Source organism: Mirounga angustirostris, unplaced genomic scaffold, assembly GCF_029215605.1.
Source record: "Mirounga angustirostris isolate CCGP_5_RB_7025 unplaced genomic scaffold, mMirAng1.0.hap1 SCAF_5, whole genome shotgun sequence".
NCBI classification, from domain to species: Eukaryota; Metazoa; Chordata; class Mammalia; order Carnivora; family Phocidae; genus Mirounga; species Mirounga angustirostris.
Genome location: NW_026991713.1, coordinates 171041374 through 171059831, shown reverse-complemented (window position 1 = coordinate 171059831; position 18458 = coordinate 171041374). Strand labels below are relative to the sequence as shown.

At 50.8% G+C, this 18458-nt stretch overlaps 1 protein-coding gene across 7 annotated transcripts in view; it reads left to right on the top strand.

Annotated features, from left to right (window-relative positions):
• Positions 1–18458, top strand: part of HIP1 (huntingtin interacting protein 1) — a 145682-nt gene that overhangs the window by 115058 nt on the left and 12166 nt on the right. For 6 of the 7 annotated variants that reach the window (XR_010411989.1, XM_064593134.1, XM_045875555.3 and 3 more), the window contains 15 exons: positions 2037–2177; positions 4526–4583; positions 7470–7545; positions 7659–7799; positions 8179–8276; positions 8637–8709; positions 9388–9571; positions 10007–10095; positions 10665–10781; positions 12353–12454; positions 12680–12823; positions 12961–13096; positions 14817–14903; positions 15098–15205; positions 15289–15422. Coding sequence is in view for 6 of the 7 variants with exons in the window: in XM_064593134.1 (XP_064449204.1) it covers positions 2037–2177; positions 4526–4583; positions 7470–7545; positions 7659–7799; positions 8179–8276; positions 8637–8709; positions 9388–9571; positions 10007–10095; positions 10665–10781; positions 12353–12454; positions 12680–12823; positions 12961–13096; positions 14817–14903; positions 15098–15205; positions 15289–15422 (1688 nt within the window). In the remaining variant the exon portion in view is untranslated. The remainder of the gene's footprint in view (positions 1–2036; positions 2178–4525; positions 4584–7469; positions 7546–7658; positions 7800–8178; positions 8277–8636; positions 8710–9387; positions 9572–10006; positions 10096–10664; positions 10782–12352; positions 12455–12679; positions 12824–12960; positions 13097–14816; positions 14904–15097; positions 15206–15288; positions 15423–18458) is intronic. The other variant, XM_064593133.1, reaches the window with a different exon arrangement.

The window sequence follows — 18458 nt, the reverse complement described above, 5'->3', positions numbered from 1 at the left end:
AACTTGTTAGAAATGCAAAGCCCCTGGTGCCACCCTAGACCTACTGAATCTGAATCTCTGAGGGTGGGGCCCAGCCATCTGCGTTTTAGCCGCCTACTCCCTCCCCAGCCAGGTCTATACTGTCCAATATGGTAGCCACTGTCCAATGGGTAGTGCCTATTTAAATTAATTTAAATTACATTAATTAGATTACATCTATTTAAATAAGTTATAATTAAATAACATTAAAAAGTCAGGTCCTCGGTTGCACTAGCCATATTTCAGGCACCCGGTAGCCCCATGTGGCTGCCCTACTGAATGGCTCATAGGGACACTTACGCCATCACAGAATTCTTTTGCACAGTGCTACCGACTGATTCTGCTTCACGAGAACCACTCAGCCAGGAAATCCAGCTCTCAACCCTAGCTGCATGTTAGAATCACCTGGGGGGCTTTTGAAACCTACCAGTGCCCCAACCCTACCCCAGACCAACTAAAACAGAATGGGAGGTAGGGGAGTTGCTGGGAAACATTAGATTTTGAATTTTCCCAAGTGATGCTAATCAATCTCAAAGCCAACACCGAGAATCACTGCAGTGCTCCGCACTTTACACGACCCTGTCCTTGAATACGCACAAGACCCTTTCGAGGTACGTGCTCTTAGAAGCCCCTGCATTTTACCGAAGACCATCTGGAGGCACAGAGAGGTTGAGTAACATGTCCCCGGTCACACTGCTCTAGATATTACCGGATGCCAAGGGGCATTCCTGGCAAGTGGCGGGCGGGCTGGAAGATGGAGCGGTCTGTGATCCCTTGCTAGAGTGGAGCCCAAGGAAGTCCGTGAACTTGAGGATGGCCGCCTTGCAGTGACAGCTGCTTTTAATTTGTGTCAAAAAGAAAAGCTGCCTTTTCATTAGAACTGTTTGGGATTTTTTTTTTTTTTCAGCTGCCAGAGTAAGCCAGTTAACAGGGAATCGTGCAGTGAGGGAAGGCTGAGCACAGCTGCTCTGGGCTTTCCTCTGGGGCAGTCGGGCTCACTGATGTTTCTCGATGCTGGCCATGGTGGAGTCTCTGCAGGTGGTGGGCAGCCACTGCAGGAAGGAGTTCGGCTCTGGCCAGTGTTGTGCACTGGGTGTCCACGGCCAGGCATCTGGTTGCTTGGTTTAAGAACAAGGGGTATGGGGCGCCTGGATGGCGCAGTCAGTTGAGCATCCAACTCTTGGTTTCAGTGATCTCAGGGTCATAGGATCGAGCCCCACATCAGGCTCTGCGCTTTGCATGGAGTCTGCTTGGGATTCTCTCTCCCTCTCTCTCTCTGCCCCTCCTGCTTGTGTTCTCTCTCTCTCCCTAAAATAAATTTTAAAAAGGCACCTGGGTGGCTCAGTCATTAAGCGTCTGCCTTCGGCTCAGGTCATGATCCCAGGGTCCTGGGAACGAGCCCCACATCGGGCTCCCTGCTCCGTGGGAAGCCTGCTTCTCCCTCTCCCACTCCCCCTGCTTGTGTTCCCTCTCTTGCTGTCTCTCTCTCTGTCAAATAAATAAATAAAATCTTTAAAAAAAAACAAAGAACAAGGGAGCAGAGGGTAACGTGGAGGGGTCTGTGGAGCAAGACAGGGAGGGAGCAACGTGCTGTCTGGAGCTCGAGAGAGTGGAGGGCAGCACTTCAGCTGACCTGCCCCCCAGGGACCGACAGCAGCCTTTGATCCTGATGGCTCATCCTCAGCCCTGTGTACCCAGGGCTCCTGCATGTGTCCCTTTTTGGTGTCCCAAGACCCTGTGGCAAGCCTCCAGGAAGCCAGGGCTGAATTATTCCCTCCTTCGTGTCCTGATTAATGTTTGCTATTTTCCCCATGTGATTGCCTTCCGGGGACTCACTCTGTTTCCTCCCATGTGTACCTGTCCCACGGGAGTGTTGTAAGGGGTAACTGCGGTCCGATGACATAGCATATGCACAGAGCGGGTCCTTGGCATGTGTCAGACCCCTGTCTTGTGCCCCTCTGAGAAGGTCACCTGCAGTTTCTTATCCCCTACTGCCTGTGTCCCCGTTTATTCCCTAGTGTTCAATTCCCTGGACATGTCCCGCTCGGTGTCCGTGACGGCAACCGGGCAGTGCCGGCTCGCCCCGCTGATCCAGGTCATACTGGACTGCAGTCATCTGTACGATTACACTGTCAAGCTCCTCTTCAAACTCCACTCCTGTGAGTACAATGGGCCGGATCTTCTCTGTGCGCCTCTGGCTGGAAGGAGGATTACAGCCAGAGGCTGTCCCTTCAGTGCCCTTTCTGCCACTGCTCCCAAAGTTCCTAGAGCTCCCAACCCCCTTGAGGAGCAGGGCACAAGCTTTGCTGTGCCCAGGGAAGCACCTGGCTCTCCATAGCAGTGTCCTGGGACAGCTCCCTCCCTCCACCTCTGGCTTCATCACATCTCCGTCCACACGTGTCATGTATTCTAGGACCCACATGACTGATACCAGGCCCAGCCTGGACCCACAGGTGCAAGGACAGTGGTCTCCGAAGTGTTCATCCACGCAGCTTCTCTGGACATGTGGAACTTTATGGGGAAATAGAAAACAAAACAGAGCTGCTCTTGTACATGGTGGGCCAGCCCCTACCCAGCCACAGGTCCCTGGGATGCTTTTGCAGATTCTATCTTGGAAACTACTGTAGAGTTCTTATACTTTTGTGTGCTTCTTGTTTATACAATGTGTGTGGGTCCTGCTCCTGTGGGGTCTGCTGTGGGTGGGTCCAGTAGGTTTGGGGTGTGCATGGTGAAACCATACCCCAGGTGAAGCTGATTTGGGTGGTTTCTGGTCCACACTCAGAGGCGTTCCCCATGAGGGATATACATGTGCAGAATGTATGGATGAGGGAGAACCAAGAAAAATCAAGACCTGAGTGGATACAAGCAAGGTGTTATGGCCCTGGCAAAGGGACAAGGATGCATGTCGGAAGACAGGGACAAGGGATAGTCTAGAACTGTGGTCACTGACAGGAAGTGGGTCTGGTTATTTAGGGGGCACAGGAAGCGGCATCACTCGGGTTAATCCAGGAGCATCTCGTGGAAGGGAGGTTGGAATCAGATGTTTAAGTGTTAGGAAGGCTTTGGACAAGTGAGCGCACCCAGAGGGGCAGAGAGCAGACTGAATCCCAAGGGAAGAAAGGCAGTTATCCTGCACAATATATACTTCTCTAAAAATGAAGGTTTCATTTTAGAATAGTTTAGATCTACAGAAAAGTTGTAAAGATCGCTGAGGAAGTGTCCCCCCCATACCCTGAACCCAGTTTCCTTTATTGTTAATATCTTACATTAATATGATACATTTGTCACAATGAATGGACCGTTATTGATACATTATTATCAACTGAAGTCCATACTTTATTCAGAATTCCATGGTTTTTACCTAACGTCTCATCCAGGACACCACATTACATTGGGTCATTGTGTCTCCCTAACCTCCTCTTGGCTGTCATAGTTTCTCGGACTTTCCCTGTTTTTGACAACCTTGATGGTTTCGAGAATTGGTCGGACACTTGTAGAATGTCCCCTGAGTTAAGTCTGCCCGGTGTTTTTCTCATGACTGGACTGGGGTTAAGTGTTCTGGGGAGAGAGGCCACTGAGATAAAGTGCCATCATCATCCACCGTTTTGGTGGGCATTTTGAATTATCGTATGTTTATACACGTACTCCCTCTTTGTACCAAGTAAATGTATTCCTATTCAAAAATTCCTAAAATGGGGCAGTGGGAGGGCTGGGGGTGGCTGGGTGATGGACACTGGGGAGGGTATGTACTATGGTGAGCGCTGTGAATTATGTAAAACTGATGAATCACAGACCTGTACCCCTGAAACAAATAATACATTTTATGTTAATTAAAAAAAATTCCTAAAATGTACGTTTAAGGAACAAGACAAGAAATAAAGGGATCACCGAGTTGTGATCTATAGTTGAAGTATGCAGCGTCATGCATTCTGGGAGGAGAAGGGACCTCAGAGAACCCACTCTGTAGGAGAGGGGGCTGGTCTAAGAGGCTGTTGCTTGTCCAGCATCTTGCCGTTGGCCGTGACTGAGTGAGCACCAGACTGGGATCCTGAGTGTTGTCCTATAATCTTTGCCTTCTGGCAGGCATCCTCTCGTGCAGGCTCTATGGATCCCTCGCAGATTAACGTCTGTGCTGGACCGACCCAGTGCACGTACTTCTGAGAGAGCCACACCTCTGCCACCTGCTGGGGGTCTATCCTGCTGCTTGGTCAGGTCACCACGGTGTCTTCCGTGGTCAGGAACACAACTTCCAGCCCACTGCACCCAGAATGGCTCATGCTGCAAGAACAAACAGAAGGACAGATGTGGAGGAGAAGCACCCCTAGACTCATGGCTGGCCCTTCTGGGCCCCCTTGGTTACCAGTCCCTGTTCCTGGGGCAGCTGTAGGCCTGGCAGGCTGGCCACAAGCCCCAGGGTGGATGGTCCTCTCCCTCCAGAGCCCCGCTGTGGCTCGCCTGGTCCTCCTGTGGTCCTCTTCCCTCTCACTCTTTTCCCAATTTCTTCCAGGTCTCCCAGCCGACACCCTGCAAGGCCACCGGGATCGTTTCATGGAGCAATTCACCAAGTAAGTGGCTTAAGTGAGAGAAACGAATGCTATAAACTTGATTAATCCACACAAGAGCACTTGTTTTAAAATGATTGAGGAATGAGGGTATCGGCAGAGTAAACCAGTAGAGTGGAGGAAGGTGACGAGGACGGCAGTAAATGTACCACTGGCTGGCGAAGCTATCCGTTCTCTAATAAAGTCCACACGAGCATGTCGGAGAAGGTGATTTCATCCATTCATTCATCACCTGCTGTATGCCCCGGGCTTCATCCTCTCTTTCTTCTCCCTACGTTCTCATACCACGTATGGTCCATGTGCGTGAAACGCAACACCCAGATCTGTATCTCTAGCTGACTGAGCCTTGCCTCTGAATTGGGTCTCACGCACCCAGTTATCTGTCTTACATCTCAAACTGAGCTCTAGGTTTTCCTCCGCAAACTTTTTCTCCCAGGGTGCCTGGGTGGCGCAGTTGATTGAGCATCCAACTCTTGGTTTCGGCTTGGGTCGTGATGGCGGGGTGGTGGAATCGAGCCCCTCATTGGGCTCTGCGCTCAGCGGGGAGTCTGCTTGAGATTCTCTCTCCCTCTCCCCCTCATGCTCTTTCTCTCTAAAAATAAATAAATAAACAAAAAAAAAACCAAATTTTTCCTTCCCGGCCCTTTCTATCTCAGTAAATGCTGCCACATCCATTTAGGCCAGAGATCTGGAACTCACCATTGTCCTCCTCTCCCATGTCCACTCCAGTGGCAGATGCTCTGCACATATATCTTGGCTCCAATCATAGCTGCCATCTCTGGGGCTACCATCGTTTTGTGCCACGACCCTCCAATATGGCGGATGCCCTGGGCTTCCACTCTTGCCCCCTGAAATCCTGTCCCCCCACCCCAGCAGTTAGAACAACCTCATAAAGACGTCATTCCCTTGCTCAGAGCCTTTCAGTGGCTTCTGATTACACTGAGAAGAAAATCCAAGCTCTTCTCCATGATCTCCAAGGCCCTGCTTGCTATCTTTGACCTTATCTTTATTGTGTTTAGGGCTTATGGTGTTTCCACCACATGGGGTCCGTTTCCAGTTCCTGGAACATTCCCAGCTCATTTCTCCATCAAGGCCTTAGTGCTTGCTGTTCCCTCTCTTTGTGAGGCTCTTCTCCCAGCCTGGCCGGCTCTGGGTCATCTTTGGTCACCTCCCCACAAAAGCATCTCTGGCCTTAAATCTTAAATCTCTTATTTAAGTCGGGTCTTCTTCATCTCCTGTTCCTCCAGCCCCACCTCCGCCCCCCCATATTCTTCAGCCCAGCACCTAATTTATTTCTTTCATGGTTCTTAGCACAGCTTTATTTATGCCTGACTCTCCATTATTACATCCCTAGCCCCTGATACGTAGCAGCCAATTACGCATAAATATTTGGATAAATTACTAAACTAGTAAGCCAGCTGTCTTGTCTAGAAGAGGAGAGTTTGTCTGACTGAGGGGTAAATTATTCTGTGCATTTGGGGAAGAAGATTGCTGGCGAGGGGAGACATACAGTTCATCACTGGTTACGTGTGCCCAAGGAAGAGGGGAAGGAATGGCATGAGAGAGAGAACCCAGGTGCCGAGAAGAGCCCTGGGGCTCAGCACGCTCTCTTTGACCCTCTTGTTTTGCCTGTTAGTTTCTTCAGCCCTGACAACAGAGAAAAAGCATAGCTGCCAAACCCCAAGCTCAGACTTCTCGTGCTGGTTCCCCGGGCAGCAGTCAGAGGCCAAGTTCAGGGTTGTCCTAACCTCCCGGTTTCCTTATTCCATTTGAAAAGCCTTATATGTTTATTCTATAATAAATGACTTATTAAATCCTAGGAGACAGGCCCTGGGGCTGATTTCCTGGAATGGTAAATTCCAGTAGCTTATGAAAGCAAAGCAGCCTATTACTGTTGGCTCCAGCCCAGAAAGAGGGGGATGTGTGGTCAGGTGATTTTATTTCCTTTCATTTTTTTCTAGCTTATGAAACCCTCTCCCATGAGCAGCTGCCTCACTCTCTCGTCTGCACAGACCCGGCGGCTCCCTGAGGCCTCAGTGTCCCCGAATTCGGGGAAAGTGCCAATGACCTGACAGGGGCAACCCCAACCTTGGGGTCAGAAGGGCTGGCCTGAGATCCCAGGGGTTTAGTGTATTGGGCTGAGCTGGAGGAGATTGTGGGTTGCAGGGAGAGGGCACAGAGACCCACCATCCTCTCTCCTCTCAGGAAATCTGTCTGATGCTCTCTGCTTCCTCAGCTTTCCATGTTTTGATTCAAAATGGAGACCCAAAGATGAGAAAAAAAATTGGTTTCTTCATTCCCATACCCATCCAAGATTGGGACACAGTATAAATAGATTGCTTTTCTCCAGTGAAGTCTTGATGAGTTAATTCCTCTGTGCGTGGTTCCTTGGCAAGCCCAGCTCAGCAGAACCCAGTCTCCGCCCTCTGGAAGCTTCTAGTCTAACTGGGGAGATAACACAGAGCTCCAAAACAAAGGGATCTCCCTCAGTAATGACGTTTCCTTCCCCATGCCTGTGGTTAGGTCGCGTATCCTCAGAGAGAGTACATTTATTTTCATGTTATTCTAAGCCAAACGTTCCTGGGAAGACATCTGCCATGCAACAGCATAGATTCCACAGCGATGCAGAAATTTGTTCTGGGGGGATCCGCTCTTCCAGAGGATTCTGTCCTTTGAATCCCTCTTTCCTTACCACCACGTAAGTGAGGACAGGCTCCAGATAACCTCCCCCTGCAGCGTCACAATCGAATCCCAGTGCCATGGAGGTCATTTCCTTGATAGCCCGCGCCTTTGGGCTGGGCAGGCAGCAGGACAGCTGGGGGGCTGCACTGTCCCCACCCCAGGGCCGGGGAGGTGCCCAGCACCCCTCAGGCCCTTCTCCACCCCCAGGTTGAAAGATCTGTTCTACCGCTCCAGCAACCTCCAGTACTTCAAGCGGCTCATTCAGATCCCTCAACTGCCTGAGGTACGTGCGCCCGGCCCTGCCGTGGGAGCTGCCGGGTCCTGGGTGCTCTCAGATCTCAGAGACGGGCAGGACTGGCGGGTGACACGGTTTGGGGGGGTGTCTTCCCTCCTCAGAACCCACCCAACTTCCTGCGGGCCTCTGCGCTGTCAGAACACATCAGCCCTGTGGTGGTCATCCCGGCCGAGGCCTCGTCCCCGGACAGCGAGCCCGTCTTAGAGAAGGATGACCTCGTGGACATGGATGCCTCCCAGCAGGTGAGGAGCACCTCCACTGGAACCCGAGGGTTAGGGTGACAGGTGGCGAGCCCCACGTGTTAGGGTTAGGCTTAGGATTAGGTTAGGGTTAGGGTGACAGCAGGTGGTGAGCCCCACGTGCGGCCCTTCGCGCTGCCCCATATGGGCAGGGGAGAGGCTCTGACCAAGACCCTTTGGCTGTCACCAAGCTGGACCAACTTCTAACCAAAGCGCTAACCTAGACTGAGGCCCCTGCCCTGCGGTCTCTAAGAGGGACCACAGATGGACTTGAACCCAGTTAAGAAAGGATCCCTTTTTTTTTTACATCTCACTCCTCTGAGCCCCGTACAGAAGTCTCTGGATCTCTAACTTTGTCCTCACTCCTTTTTGGTCACCACAGAATTTATTTGACAACAAGTTTGATGACATCTTTGGCAGCTCATTCAGCAGTGACCCCTTCAATTTCAACAGTCAGAACGGCGTGAACAAGGATGAGAAGTGAGTCCACACTGGGAGCAGGCAGGTGGTGCAGAAACTACATGAAGCCGGGGTCTGGCTGGCCACCCCCGACCAGGGCGGGATGCTCAGTGACACTTGGGCCCCGCAGAGAAGCGTCGCAATGCTCAAATATCGGCCCCTGGAATCCCAGAGGGAGATCAGATAAGGTTGAATAACCCATGGGTGTTAGATTCGGATCCAGTGACACGGAGGGTCTTAGCATATAATGTATGGAATTTCAAAAAACTTTCCCCAAATTAACACCAGCTTTTAACTTCCTCCCCTGATTTCCCAGCTCGCATTTAAAAGGAAAGGGATGGAAGCACAGTGGAAGCAAACTTGTTCTCCTTCTGTTCCCAGGGATCACTTAATTGGTCAACTATACAGGGAAGTCAGTGAGCTGAAGGCACAGCTGGAGAACATGAAGACTGAGGTATGAGTCGGGCTCTGATCCAGTTCTGGGCTTCGCCGTGGCATGTTCATATTCGCAGAGACACTTGTCGGACCACATTTTAAGGGGGATGGCAGGGGTGCTCGTTAGTAGAAACTCGAAAGCCAGAAGGCCCTGGTCCTTCCGTGGTCTTGGTAGTGCTGCATTTCCGTCATTCCTACCTTAAGAATGACTTCTGAGCCAAGCCCTGTCTCCCTTTGGTTCTTGAGTTAACCATGACCGCCGGCTGGCTGTGAAGCCAACAGTGAGGAAGACCTGTTCTCCTCCCGTGGCGATCGGAAGGTCTGATTTGTAACTCTCAAGGCTGTTTGTGGGGTCTGGGGCGGTAAATAGGACTGCCCCCCAGGCCCATGGCTGGTCGGGCTTCACTCACGGGGGCAGGCAAACATCCCCTCTTCCCTCGTGCCCGCTCGTCCAGGACTGCTCCCAGGCCACTCCAACAAGACCAGAGTCCTCCTGTCGTCACGCCATTGTTGGCTGGTGGCTTATAATGACCAGAAGCCTCAACTCTCATGAGGCCCTTGGGGGGGGGGCGGGGTTTGTTAGGCAAACATGGGTATTCATTGGATCAGTGCTGGAAGCCTGGGAGGACCCGCTTCTCCTGCCCAGCCCAGCCCCGTGGCCCAGCGCTGGGGCTCATTGGCCGAGTCCATCCCACAGAGCCAGCGGGCCGTGCTGCAGCTGAAGGGCCGGGTCAGCGAACTGGAGGCTGAGCTTGCAGAACAGCGACATCTGCGGCAGCAGGCGGCTGATGACAGCGAGTTTCTCCGGGCCGAGCTGGACGAGCTCAAGAAGAAGCGCGAAGACACGGAGAAGGCCCAGCGGAGCCTGACCGAGATAGAAAGTGAGTCCGTTAGGCTGGGGCTGAAGGCGGGGGCCGCAGAGTCAGGCAAGGCTCAGGGGGAAGGATAGGGCTGGGTGGCAGAGCCCCAGCCGTGCTTCTGCCCAGAAGAGCCACCAGGAAGGACCTTCATGTCGCCACTCTGAGGGGCGGGTGGGAGCCCAGCCAGTGGAGAGCCCCACGGGCTCAGAATGCGGGGACGGGAACCAGGAGGTGACAGTGGGGTATCTGCCTGGGGGACAGGGTCTCCGAAGGAGAGATAGCCTAACACCAGAAACACCGATGAAGAGGAGTTTATTTCAGTGGGATTTTTGAGGGCGTAGAAGGTGTTTGCATTTGTGAAAAGGAGGAAGGCTGTTCTAGGGATTCTGGCTTATGGAAGGAAGGCACAGGGTCCCAGCAGGGGTAGACTGCTCACCTTGGCTCTTGACAATACAGGGAGAGCCCAAGCCAATGAACAGCGGTACAGCAAGCTAAAGGAAAAGTACAGTGAGCTGGTGCAGAACCACGCTGACCTGCTGCGGAAGGTAGGACCCTGCACCGTGCGCTGTCCCCACAACGCAGGAGACACCGCCGCTCCATTGTCCCCACCAATTCTGAGTGGGTCACCATCATTTCATGGAAACCACTGCTTTTCAAGCTTGCTGGCCTTCCATGTCTTGACTTTTGATGTCAGCCCTGATTGGATTATCCCCCATCTTTATTATTCTTTTATTTTATTTATTCATTTATTTTTAGGGAGAGATAGAGCAGGGTTGGGGGGAAGGGTTAGAGGGAGAGAGAGAATCCCAAGCAGGCTCCACGCCCAGTGCAGAGCCTGATGTAAGGCTCAATCTCATGACCCCGAGATCATGACCTGAGCCAAAATCAAGACTCGGACGCTTAACCGACTGAGCCACTCAGTTGCCCCTGTTCTTTTAAATTCTTGAGCGTCGAGTATCTGAAGATGACATCTCTATTCTGGCTTCTCTCTGGGTAGAAAAGTGATTTCTGTGTCCAGCTGTCTGAACGTTGTCATTTGTTCTAGAAGTAGATGTTGTCCCCGAGTTGTTAAACCTGAGATAAGCCAGTTCAAGACACTGTTCCTCCCCTACAGAATGCAGAGGTGACCAAACAGGTGTCCGTGGCCAGGCAAGCCCAGGCGGATTTGGAACGAGAGAAAAAAGAGCTAGAGGACTCCTTCCAGCGAATAAGTGACCAGGCGCAGCGGAAGGTGAGGGGAAGGAAAAGTGCAGGGGGAATGAGGGAGGGGTTCTGCCTGAGCTGGAGGCGGGCCTCGGGTGCTGCCCAGGTGGAAAGACCTTGTCTTTTGCTGCAACAGGCAGCCCTGTGGGTTAGAGCCCTGTGAGCGTGCTACAAGAGGTGTGAGCATGGGACAGGGTGACCAACGCACCAGGGGTTAGAGGCATGGCGTGATAAAGAGGCTTCAGCTGAGCAGGTGCATCAGCAAAGTCTTGCCAAGGGCGAGTCTGGGATGGTTGAGAGAAGTAAAAGCACCTGGAGATCAGAGAGAGACGTGAACATTTATGAGGACTTGTGGTTGGGAGAACACCCACGAGTTGGGGTGGGATTGGCAGGCAGGTCCCATTGCAGTAGGATGTGTCAGATAGAGAAAACTGAATGCCTTACACTTAACAGTCACGCTTCTCTGTGACTCAGAGTAGGAAATATGGTCTATTTAATGGAAGTAAAAGTGTCACAAAGCAATATTCATCCTTACTCTGTGGATGCATTTGGATTTTTTTTGCTCTGTTTATTTCATTTTTTTATTTTTTATTTTTTTAAAGATTTAATTTTACAGAGGTTGGGGGGAGGGGCAAGGGGAGGGAGAGTGTTAAGCAAACTCCGCGCTGAGCACGGAACCTGACGCAAGGCTCGATCTCACAACCCTGAGATCCCAACTTGAGCCGAAACCAAGAGTTGGATGCTCAACCAACTTGGCACCACCCAGGTGCCTCCGTTTATTTCATTTTTTTTTAATGTTAGCTGTGAATTCTAATGGGTTGCAACCTGCTCTTTGAAAAGTAGCACTTATGAAAGAAATCAGGGGCGCCTGTGGGCTCAGTTGGTTGGGTGACTGCCTTCGGCTCAGGTCATGATCCTGGAGTCCCGGGATCGAGTCCCGCATCGGGCTCCCTGCTCGGCAGGGAGTCTGCTTCTCCCTCTGACCCTCCCCCCTCTCATGTGCTCTCTCATTCTCTCTCTCTCAAATAAATAAATAAAATCTTTAAAAAAAAAAAAAAAGAAAGAAATCAAAAAGAGTTGTTTCAAGATGGTTAGATTCAGCATCATACCAGGTATTGGGATGTCTGAATTAAAGATCCAGTTCTGTATCAGTTATACTTCAATTTTAAAAAATAAAAAAACACTTTATAAGAAAGAAGATTTAGTTCTACTATTATCGGTACTATAAGCTGAAGCATGATATTTAGGAAATGTCCCTAAAATTCTCCCTTCGGCTTTCCCTGCTTAACCAGAAGAAAACTTTCTGGAACACTCTGGGCTATCACCTCCTCCCACCCACTTTTTGCTGGATGCATCCAATCTTGCATACAAGAGAGTACACAAATCTCCCATTGATGAGTTGGGGACTTTTTTTTTTTAAGATTTTGTTTTTAAATAATTTCCACAGCCAACACGGGGCTCGAACTCGTGACCCCGAGATCAAGAGTTGCATGCTGACTGAGCCAGCCAGGTGCCCCAATAGCTTGGGGGGTTTTATATGTGTTTATCTCTTACAACCACCACCCAGATCAGAGGGCTCCTGTTTTTCTTCTCTTTCAGACTCAAGAACAGACGGAAGTACTAGAGAGCTTGAAGCAAGAACTTGCCACCAGCAAACAGGAACTCCAGATTGTCCAAGGCAGCCTGGAAACTTCTGCCCAGGTGAGGATCGCCTCCCTTCCACATTTTTCCCTCTCTGGCTTTGGGACTGCTGTCACCCGGCGTCCAGCCCCACGCAGCAGCTGACCAAGCTGGTCCCATCCGTGCTCAGTGTGTGCTTGGGGGAATGAAGGTGACGCCTCCTGTTCCCTGTGGCCTGCTGGTGGGTCTGGACTCCTGGGAAGTGGAGCGTTTAATTCTCCCTCTTTAACCCGGCCAACGTTGCAGTCAGAGGCAAAGTGGGCCGGCCAGATCGCCGAGCTTGAGAAGGAGCGGAGCAGCTTGGCGCATGCCGTGGCTCGTCGGGAGGAAGAGTTATCCGCTCTTCAGGAACAGCTCGAACACACCCAGCGGGAACTGTCCAGCGCAAGGGCAAGTAACGGATGCCCACCTCTTTAGCAGTAGCTTGAGTTAAGATGCCAGGACTCCCCACTGTGTCAAGGTGGATGCTGCTCGAAGGCTCCTGATGGGGTCTGTGTCTGATCCTCACCTCCCTGGACCTTTTCTAGGAATCCGCGTGCCAGGTCGCCAAAGACCAACGGAAAATGCTGCTGGCAGAGTCAAGGAAGGCCGCAGAGCAGGTGGTCCAGGAGGCCCTGCGGCAGCTCGAGGAGCCCACTCTGATCAGCTGTGCCGGCTCTGCAGGTACCCTCCCCCCTTGCCTGCCCGCACGTGCAAATTCAGTGGTCAGTGGTGACGTTGAATCCCGCGTGACCTGAGCTCACGGGTCCTCCACCTGCTGCAAGTCAGAGTCACCTGGCGATGCCCAGGCCCCACCCTAAGATCAGTTCAGCCAGAAGCTCTGTGGCCCAGGGCCTCAGGTGGTAGAACTTTCTAAAGCCCCCAGGTGTGATACCACTGCTCGAGTCCAAGCACCAGGGGGAGGAGGAGCAGACGGCCCAATGTGTCTCTGGACAGAAGAACATGGCCTGAATGAAGAGAAGGTTGCTTGGGAGCTTCAGGCCCACACGGGGGGCAGGAACATTGAGAATACCCGTGTAGTCCCAGGCATGAACAAGGCCCACTCTGCATGTTCCAGAGTCCTAAGGGCATGCGGGTGGGGCAGCGGTCAGAGCCAGAGAAGCCCTGTGGATGAGAGGAGGGGCCTCAGGTGGCAGAGCATCCAGGCCCAGGGCACTGGTGAAGTCCTGGGTGTAGCTACCAGAGGGCCCACTGAGGACAAGGCAGATGGCAGGAAACAACCGAGAGTTGACTTTGATTATCAAATAGTCATGTCTACAGGGCGCCTGGGTGGCTCAATCGGTTGAGCGTCTGACTCTTGATTTCGGCTCAGGTCATGATCTCAGAGTCCTGAGATCGAACCCCATGTCAGGCTCCGTGCTCAGCGGGGAGTCTGCTTGAGAGTTTCTCTCTCCGCACGTCCTCCACCCCTCCCCCTGCTTGCACACGTGCACACTCTCTCCCTAAAATAATCTTTGGGAAAAAAAAAAAAAATGTCTCCATTTGGTGACGTCTGCGGCAAAGGCTGTTCTATCTTACTCAGCAGGGAACCCATCTGTAAGGAGGAAGGAGCACACTGAGTTCCCAGTTTACTGAGGGAATGCCAGAGAGTGGGGCAGCCGTGGGCGGATTCTGAGGAGAGACTTTATGAGCTGGGCTTTGAAGGAAGAGGACAGACAGGAGCCACTGGAGGGGAAGAAGCGGGGGGTAAAATAACACAAACAGCTGACGTTACGGAGCACGCACCATGTGCCAACCGCCGTTCTAAGTGCTCCACACGCCTCGGCCCAGTGAATCGTCACTGTGGTGCCATGAGGTGGTCCTGTTACTCTGTTTTCACTTGAGGAAGCAGGTGTGCATGGCCTGCGATCGTAGCCACTGGTGATGGAGCCAGGAGCCACACCTGTGCAGTGACATGAGGCCCCCATACTTCAACTCCCATGTGAAAATCTTTGCGGACCTGTGCCCAGAGGCACAGAGTGGGAATGGCTGTTCTGTGTTGTGTGCACAGCATGAGCCCAGATTAGCCTGACGGAGCCAAGGGTCTGGGCTCAAGACTAATGAGAGTCCGAGGTCCTTGAAAGACGTAACAGGAAGGCCTGGATTTATTTGGGCAGGCAGTCCCGAGGAAGGGAGAGGCTCACTCTAGGCTGCTGATGTGGCTGCCCTGGCTCTTGGCTAAGGGACCAGATGGGCCCAGAAGCACAGCTTTTGAGGCTGCAGTGAGAGAGTCCTGTACGAGCGCAGTGAACCCTCTTTCCTCCGCCCTCCCATCTTAGGGCAGCTCCTGCAGGGCTGAGGCCACTCACGAGGTAGGCGCATCCGTCACGTGCCTTACCCTCACGGGGAGCAAGCAGGTCTGACAGCTCCGCCTCTGACTTTGCCCTGTCTCCCTCCACCACAGATCACCTTCTCTCCAAGGTCAAGTCTGTTTCCAGCTGCCTCGAGCAACTGGAAAAAAGCTGGAGCCGCTACCTGGCCCACCCAGAAGGTAAGAAAGGCACAGCATAGGGTCTGTCACTTAGTGATGGCTGGACCGAGTTCAGAAATGCTTGCGTATGGAAGTAGCAATGGGTTCCTCTGCACCAAGAAAGGGGTGTATATAACTTGCAAAGCAGGGAAGGAGGTAGGGAGGTAAACCTACCCCTCAACAGCCCTGAGCAACCCCCTTTAAACTCCTGGCAGATATCAGTGGGCTCCTCCACTCGGTCACCCTCCTTGCCCACTTGACCAGTGACACCATGGCTTACGTGAGCACCACCTGCCTTCGAGCCCCGCTGGAACCTGCTGACTGTGAGTACCGGGGCTGGGGGCCTGGGCTGGAAAACAGGGAGAGCAGAGGGCCTTCAAAAGTCTTGGTTGCCCTGCATCTCCAGCGCTGACTGAGGCCTGCAAGCAGTTTGGCAAGGAAACCCTCCTCTACCTGGCTTTCCTGGAAGAGGAAGGAACGCGGGAAAATGACGGCACGGCCGTGAAGAGCTGCCTCAACAGGATCTCTGCCATTACCGAGGTAGGAGCTGTGTTACTACAGGGGACAGTAACAGAGGTTCTTGGGGGTGAGTGCCGGTGATCTGCCAGGGACTCAGTGATGTCCTCAGCCCATTCTTTCTGCGCTTTCCATTTGACTCAAGAAAGCGAGAGTTGGCGCTGAAAAATCTGACCCCCTGAACGACCTTCCCGTTATATCTCATGTGTTGGCTGTGCATTGAGAACCTACTGTGTGTTCGTCACTGTGCTAAGCAGTGTCAAAGAAGAATAAGCATAGTTTCTCTGTTTTCCGGGATTTGTATCTGGTTGAACAGGTTAACACCTACCATGGCGATAACAGCATATTTATTGATTGAATAAAGATGCAGTGAGTACGTTGCACATAGTGGGGAACGTATTAGATGTACAGGGACAAATAAGACATGGTCCCTATGGGAAAGGAAAATAAGGAAATCACCCATTTCTCTACAGTGGGATGAGAGCGGTAATCAGCTCTATTTTAAGAGTTCAGTACAAGGCATTTACTTGATTCCAAAAATGGGTCATAACAGTAAGTCCAGGGTATGAAGAGATCAGGGCCGGAGTTCAGATTGTCGTCATCCCTCATCTGAACTCTTATAACAGCCTTCTGATTAGTTTTTCTGCCTCTTGGCCTCTTTTCCTCTAATCTCTTCGAAAAACAGAGATCTGATTGTGATTCCTCGTTCAATAACAAAAATCAAATTATGTAATGTGATACCCAAGGACTGTCACAGTCTGGCCCTTATTCACCTTCCTGGGTCCCTCCCACCCACCACCTTCACCTTGCGATGTTGGTGGCTAGTGCTGCAGTGTACCTGCCTACCTGTCTCTTTCCCCCATGATCCTTAAAGACAGAGCCTGCACCTTCTTCACGTCATCCCCTTGGTCCCTGGCGTATCTGGCAGGTGGCTAACACCCAGTGAATGTTTATTTAATGGAATATACATACGGAGAAAGCAAAGCAGATAAAAAGATCAGATGGGTAGGAAGGTTCATACTGGGGAGAAGTGGGCGACGAGGTAGGGAATTGTGAATGTCTGGATGAAGGAAGGCTATGGATAATGGTGAATTGCTGACCTTTCTTTCAATAGAATGACACGATCCCAGTGGTATTTTAGTGTTATTAAATTGCTGATGGCGGCCTAGGCAGCCTTACCACAGTCTGCCTTTTGCTGGAGATAGACCACCTTCTCCAGGGCCATGCAGAACTGCTTCTCAGTACGCACATGTGTAGGACACCATTAGGTGAGGAAGTAGGAATCAAATTAATTTTTTTTTAAGATTTTATTTATTTGATAGAGAGAGACACAGCAAGAGAGGGAACACAAGCAGTGGGAGTGGGAGAGGGAGAAACTGGCTCTCTGCCGAGCAGGGAGCCCAATGCAGGTCTCGATCCCAGGACCCTGGGATCGTGACCCGAGCTGAAGGCAGACTCTTAACAACTGAGCCACCCAGGCGCCCCAAGAATCAAATTAATTTTAAAAAGCAAGGTGTGAGAGGAAGATCCTGGGCAGGTTTCCTTTCTGGCAGTAGGACAGACCAGATGTTTAGAACTCTTCCTAGGACAGGGCGTGGAATATGCTAAATAAAGTTTGGGGGGAAAAATGTTACTTGAATCTGAACTGGCGGAAAACTAAGGAAATTCTCAGAATCAGAAACCAAAAGGATGCAGGAGCCAGTGTTTGTTCATCTTTTGGCCTAGAGCTTGGATTTTAGTGGGCCACACATACAGGGGAGAGTAAGAAACAAAACCTAGGCCCAAGTAGGGTCAAAGTTTGGAATGCAGAGACTTCCTCCCCAAAACAGAACTCCAAAAGATCACACCCCAAGTGAACGGGGGAAAAGCCTACTCTACTGGAGAGATCTGGTCTCAACCTTGGTTGTAGCGGGGAAAAGGAGGCAACACGGCCTCCTAGGGAATTTCTAACTACAAGCCACGTATCTGTGGCTTCAGGGTCCAAATCTACTACCTGTGTGGCCTGAAAAAAAACCCAAACAGAAAATTAAAGTAATCAGGTCATTAGGGGCCCAGGTACCTGGCAGAGGCAGATCCAAATGGTCTCTGAAGAGGTATACTTTGACTCTAAACCCCAAGGAACTTTCACAGATAAAGTCCCAAGGCCCATACATTCATCATAAATGTGTCCAATATGTTAAAGAACTTTTTAAAGGATATTAAAAAGTGTGGCAAGGAAATAAGATACTTTCAAAAGTAACCAGATATATTTGAAAAACCACCACCAAACTTCTAGAAATGAAAAATATAATCATTGAAAGTCATAACTTAGCATAGAGATCCAACAGCAGGTTAAAACAAAGCTGAAGAAAGAATTAGTGAATTGGATGATAGAACTGAAGGAATTACCATAGAATGTGGCACAGATTTTAGAAGCTGGAGTGTAGAAGTTATATGTAGAATGTTTAATCAGGGTTCCAAGTGAAGGTAATAGAAAAACTGTGTCCTTTTTCCCTAAGTAACATTTTTAGTTCTGTGTGTTACAGACTTTCTTCTACACCGTGCTTTTTCCAGCATTCTGTATGTGAGGTTCATCCATGCAGATATGTTCATTTTCACTGCTCTGTAGCAGTCTGTCATGTGACTATAGCTCAAGTTATACATCTATTATGTATCTGTTTATATTTATTTACATATCTGTTATATAGCTATATATCTATTGTTGATGGATGTTTGGGTTCTTTCCAGTTTGGGGCTATCACGAATGTGTATTTGGTCACTCTGGTACATATCTCCTGATTTAAGAGTTTCTCTAGGGTGTTTGCCTGGAGATAGAATTACCACATTATAGGACACACGGACTGCTGAGTGAACAAGCAAGTCATAGGAAAATGCATAGAGTAGGATTCCTTTTAAATAAAAATCAAACCAGGGGCTCCTGGGTGGCTCAGTGGGTCAATTAGTATCTGACTCTTGGTTTCAGCTCAGGTCATGATCTCAGGGTCATGAGTTCAAGCCCCAAGTCAGGTTCCGCACTCAGTGTGGAGTCTGCTTAAGACTCTCTATTAAATAAATAAAGTC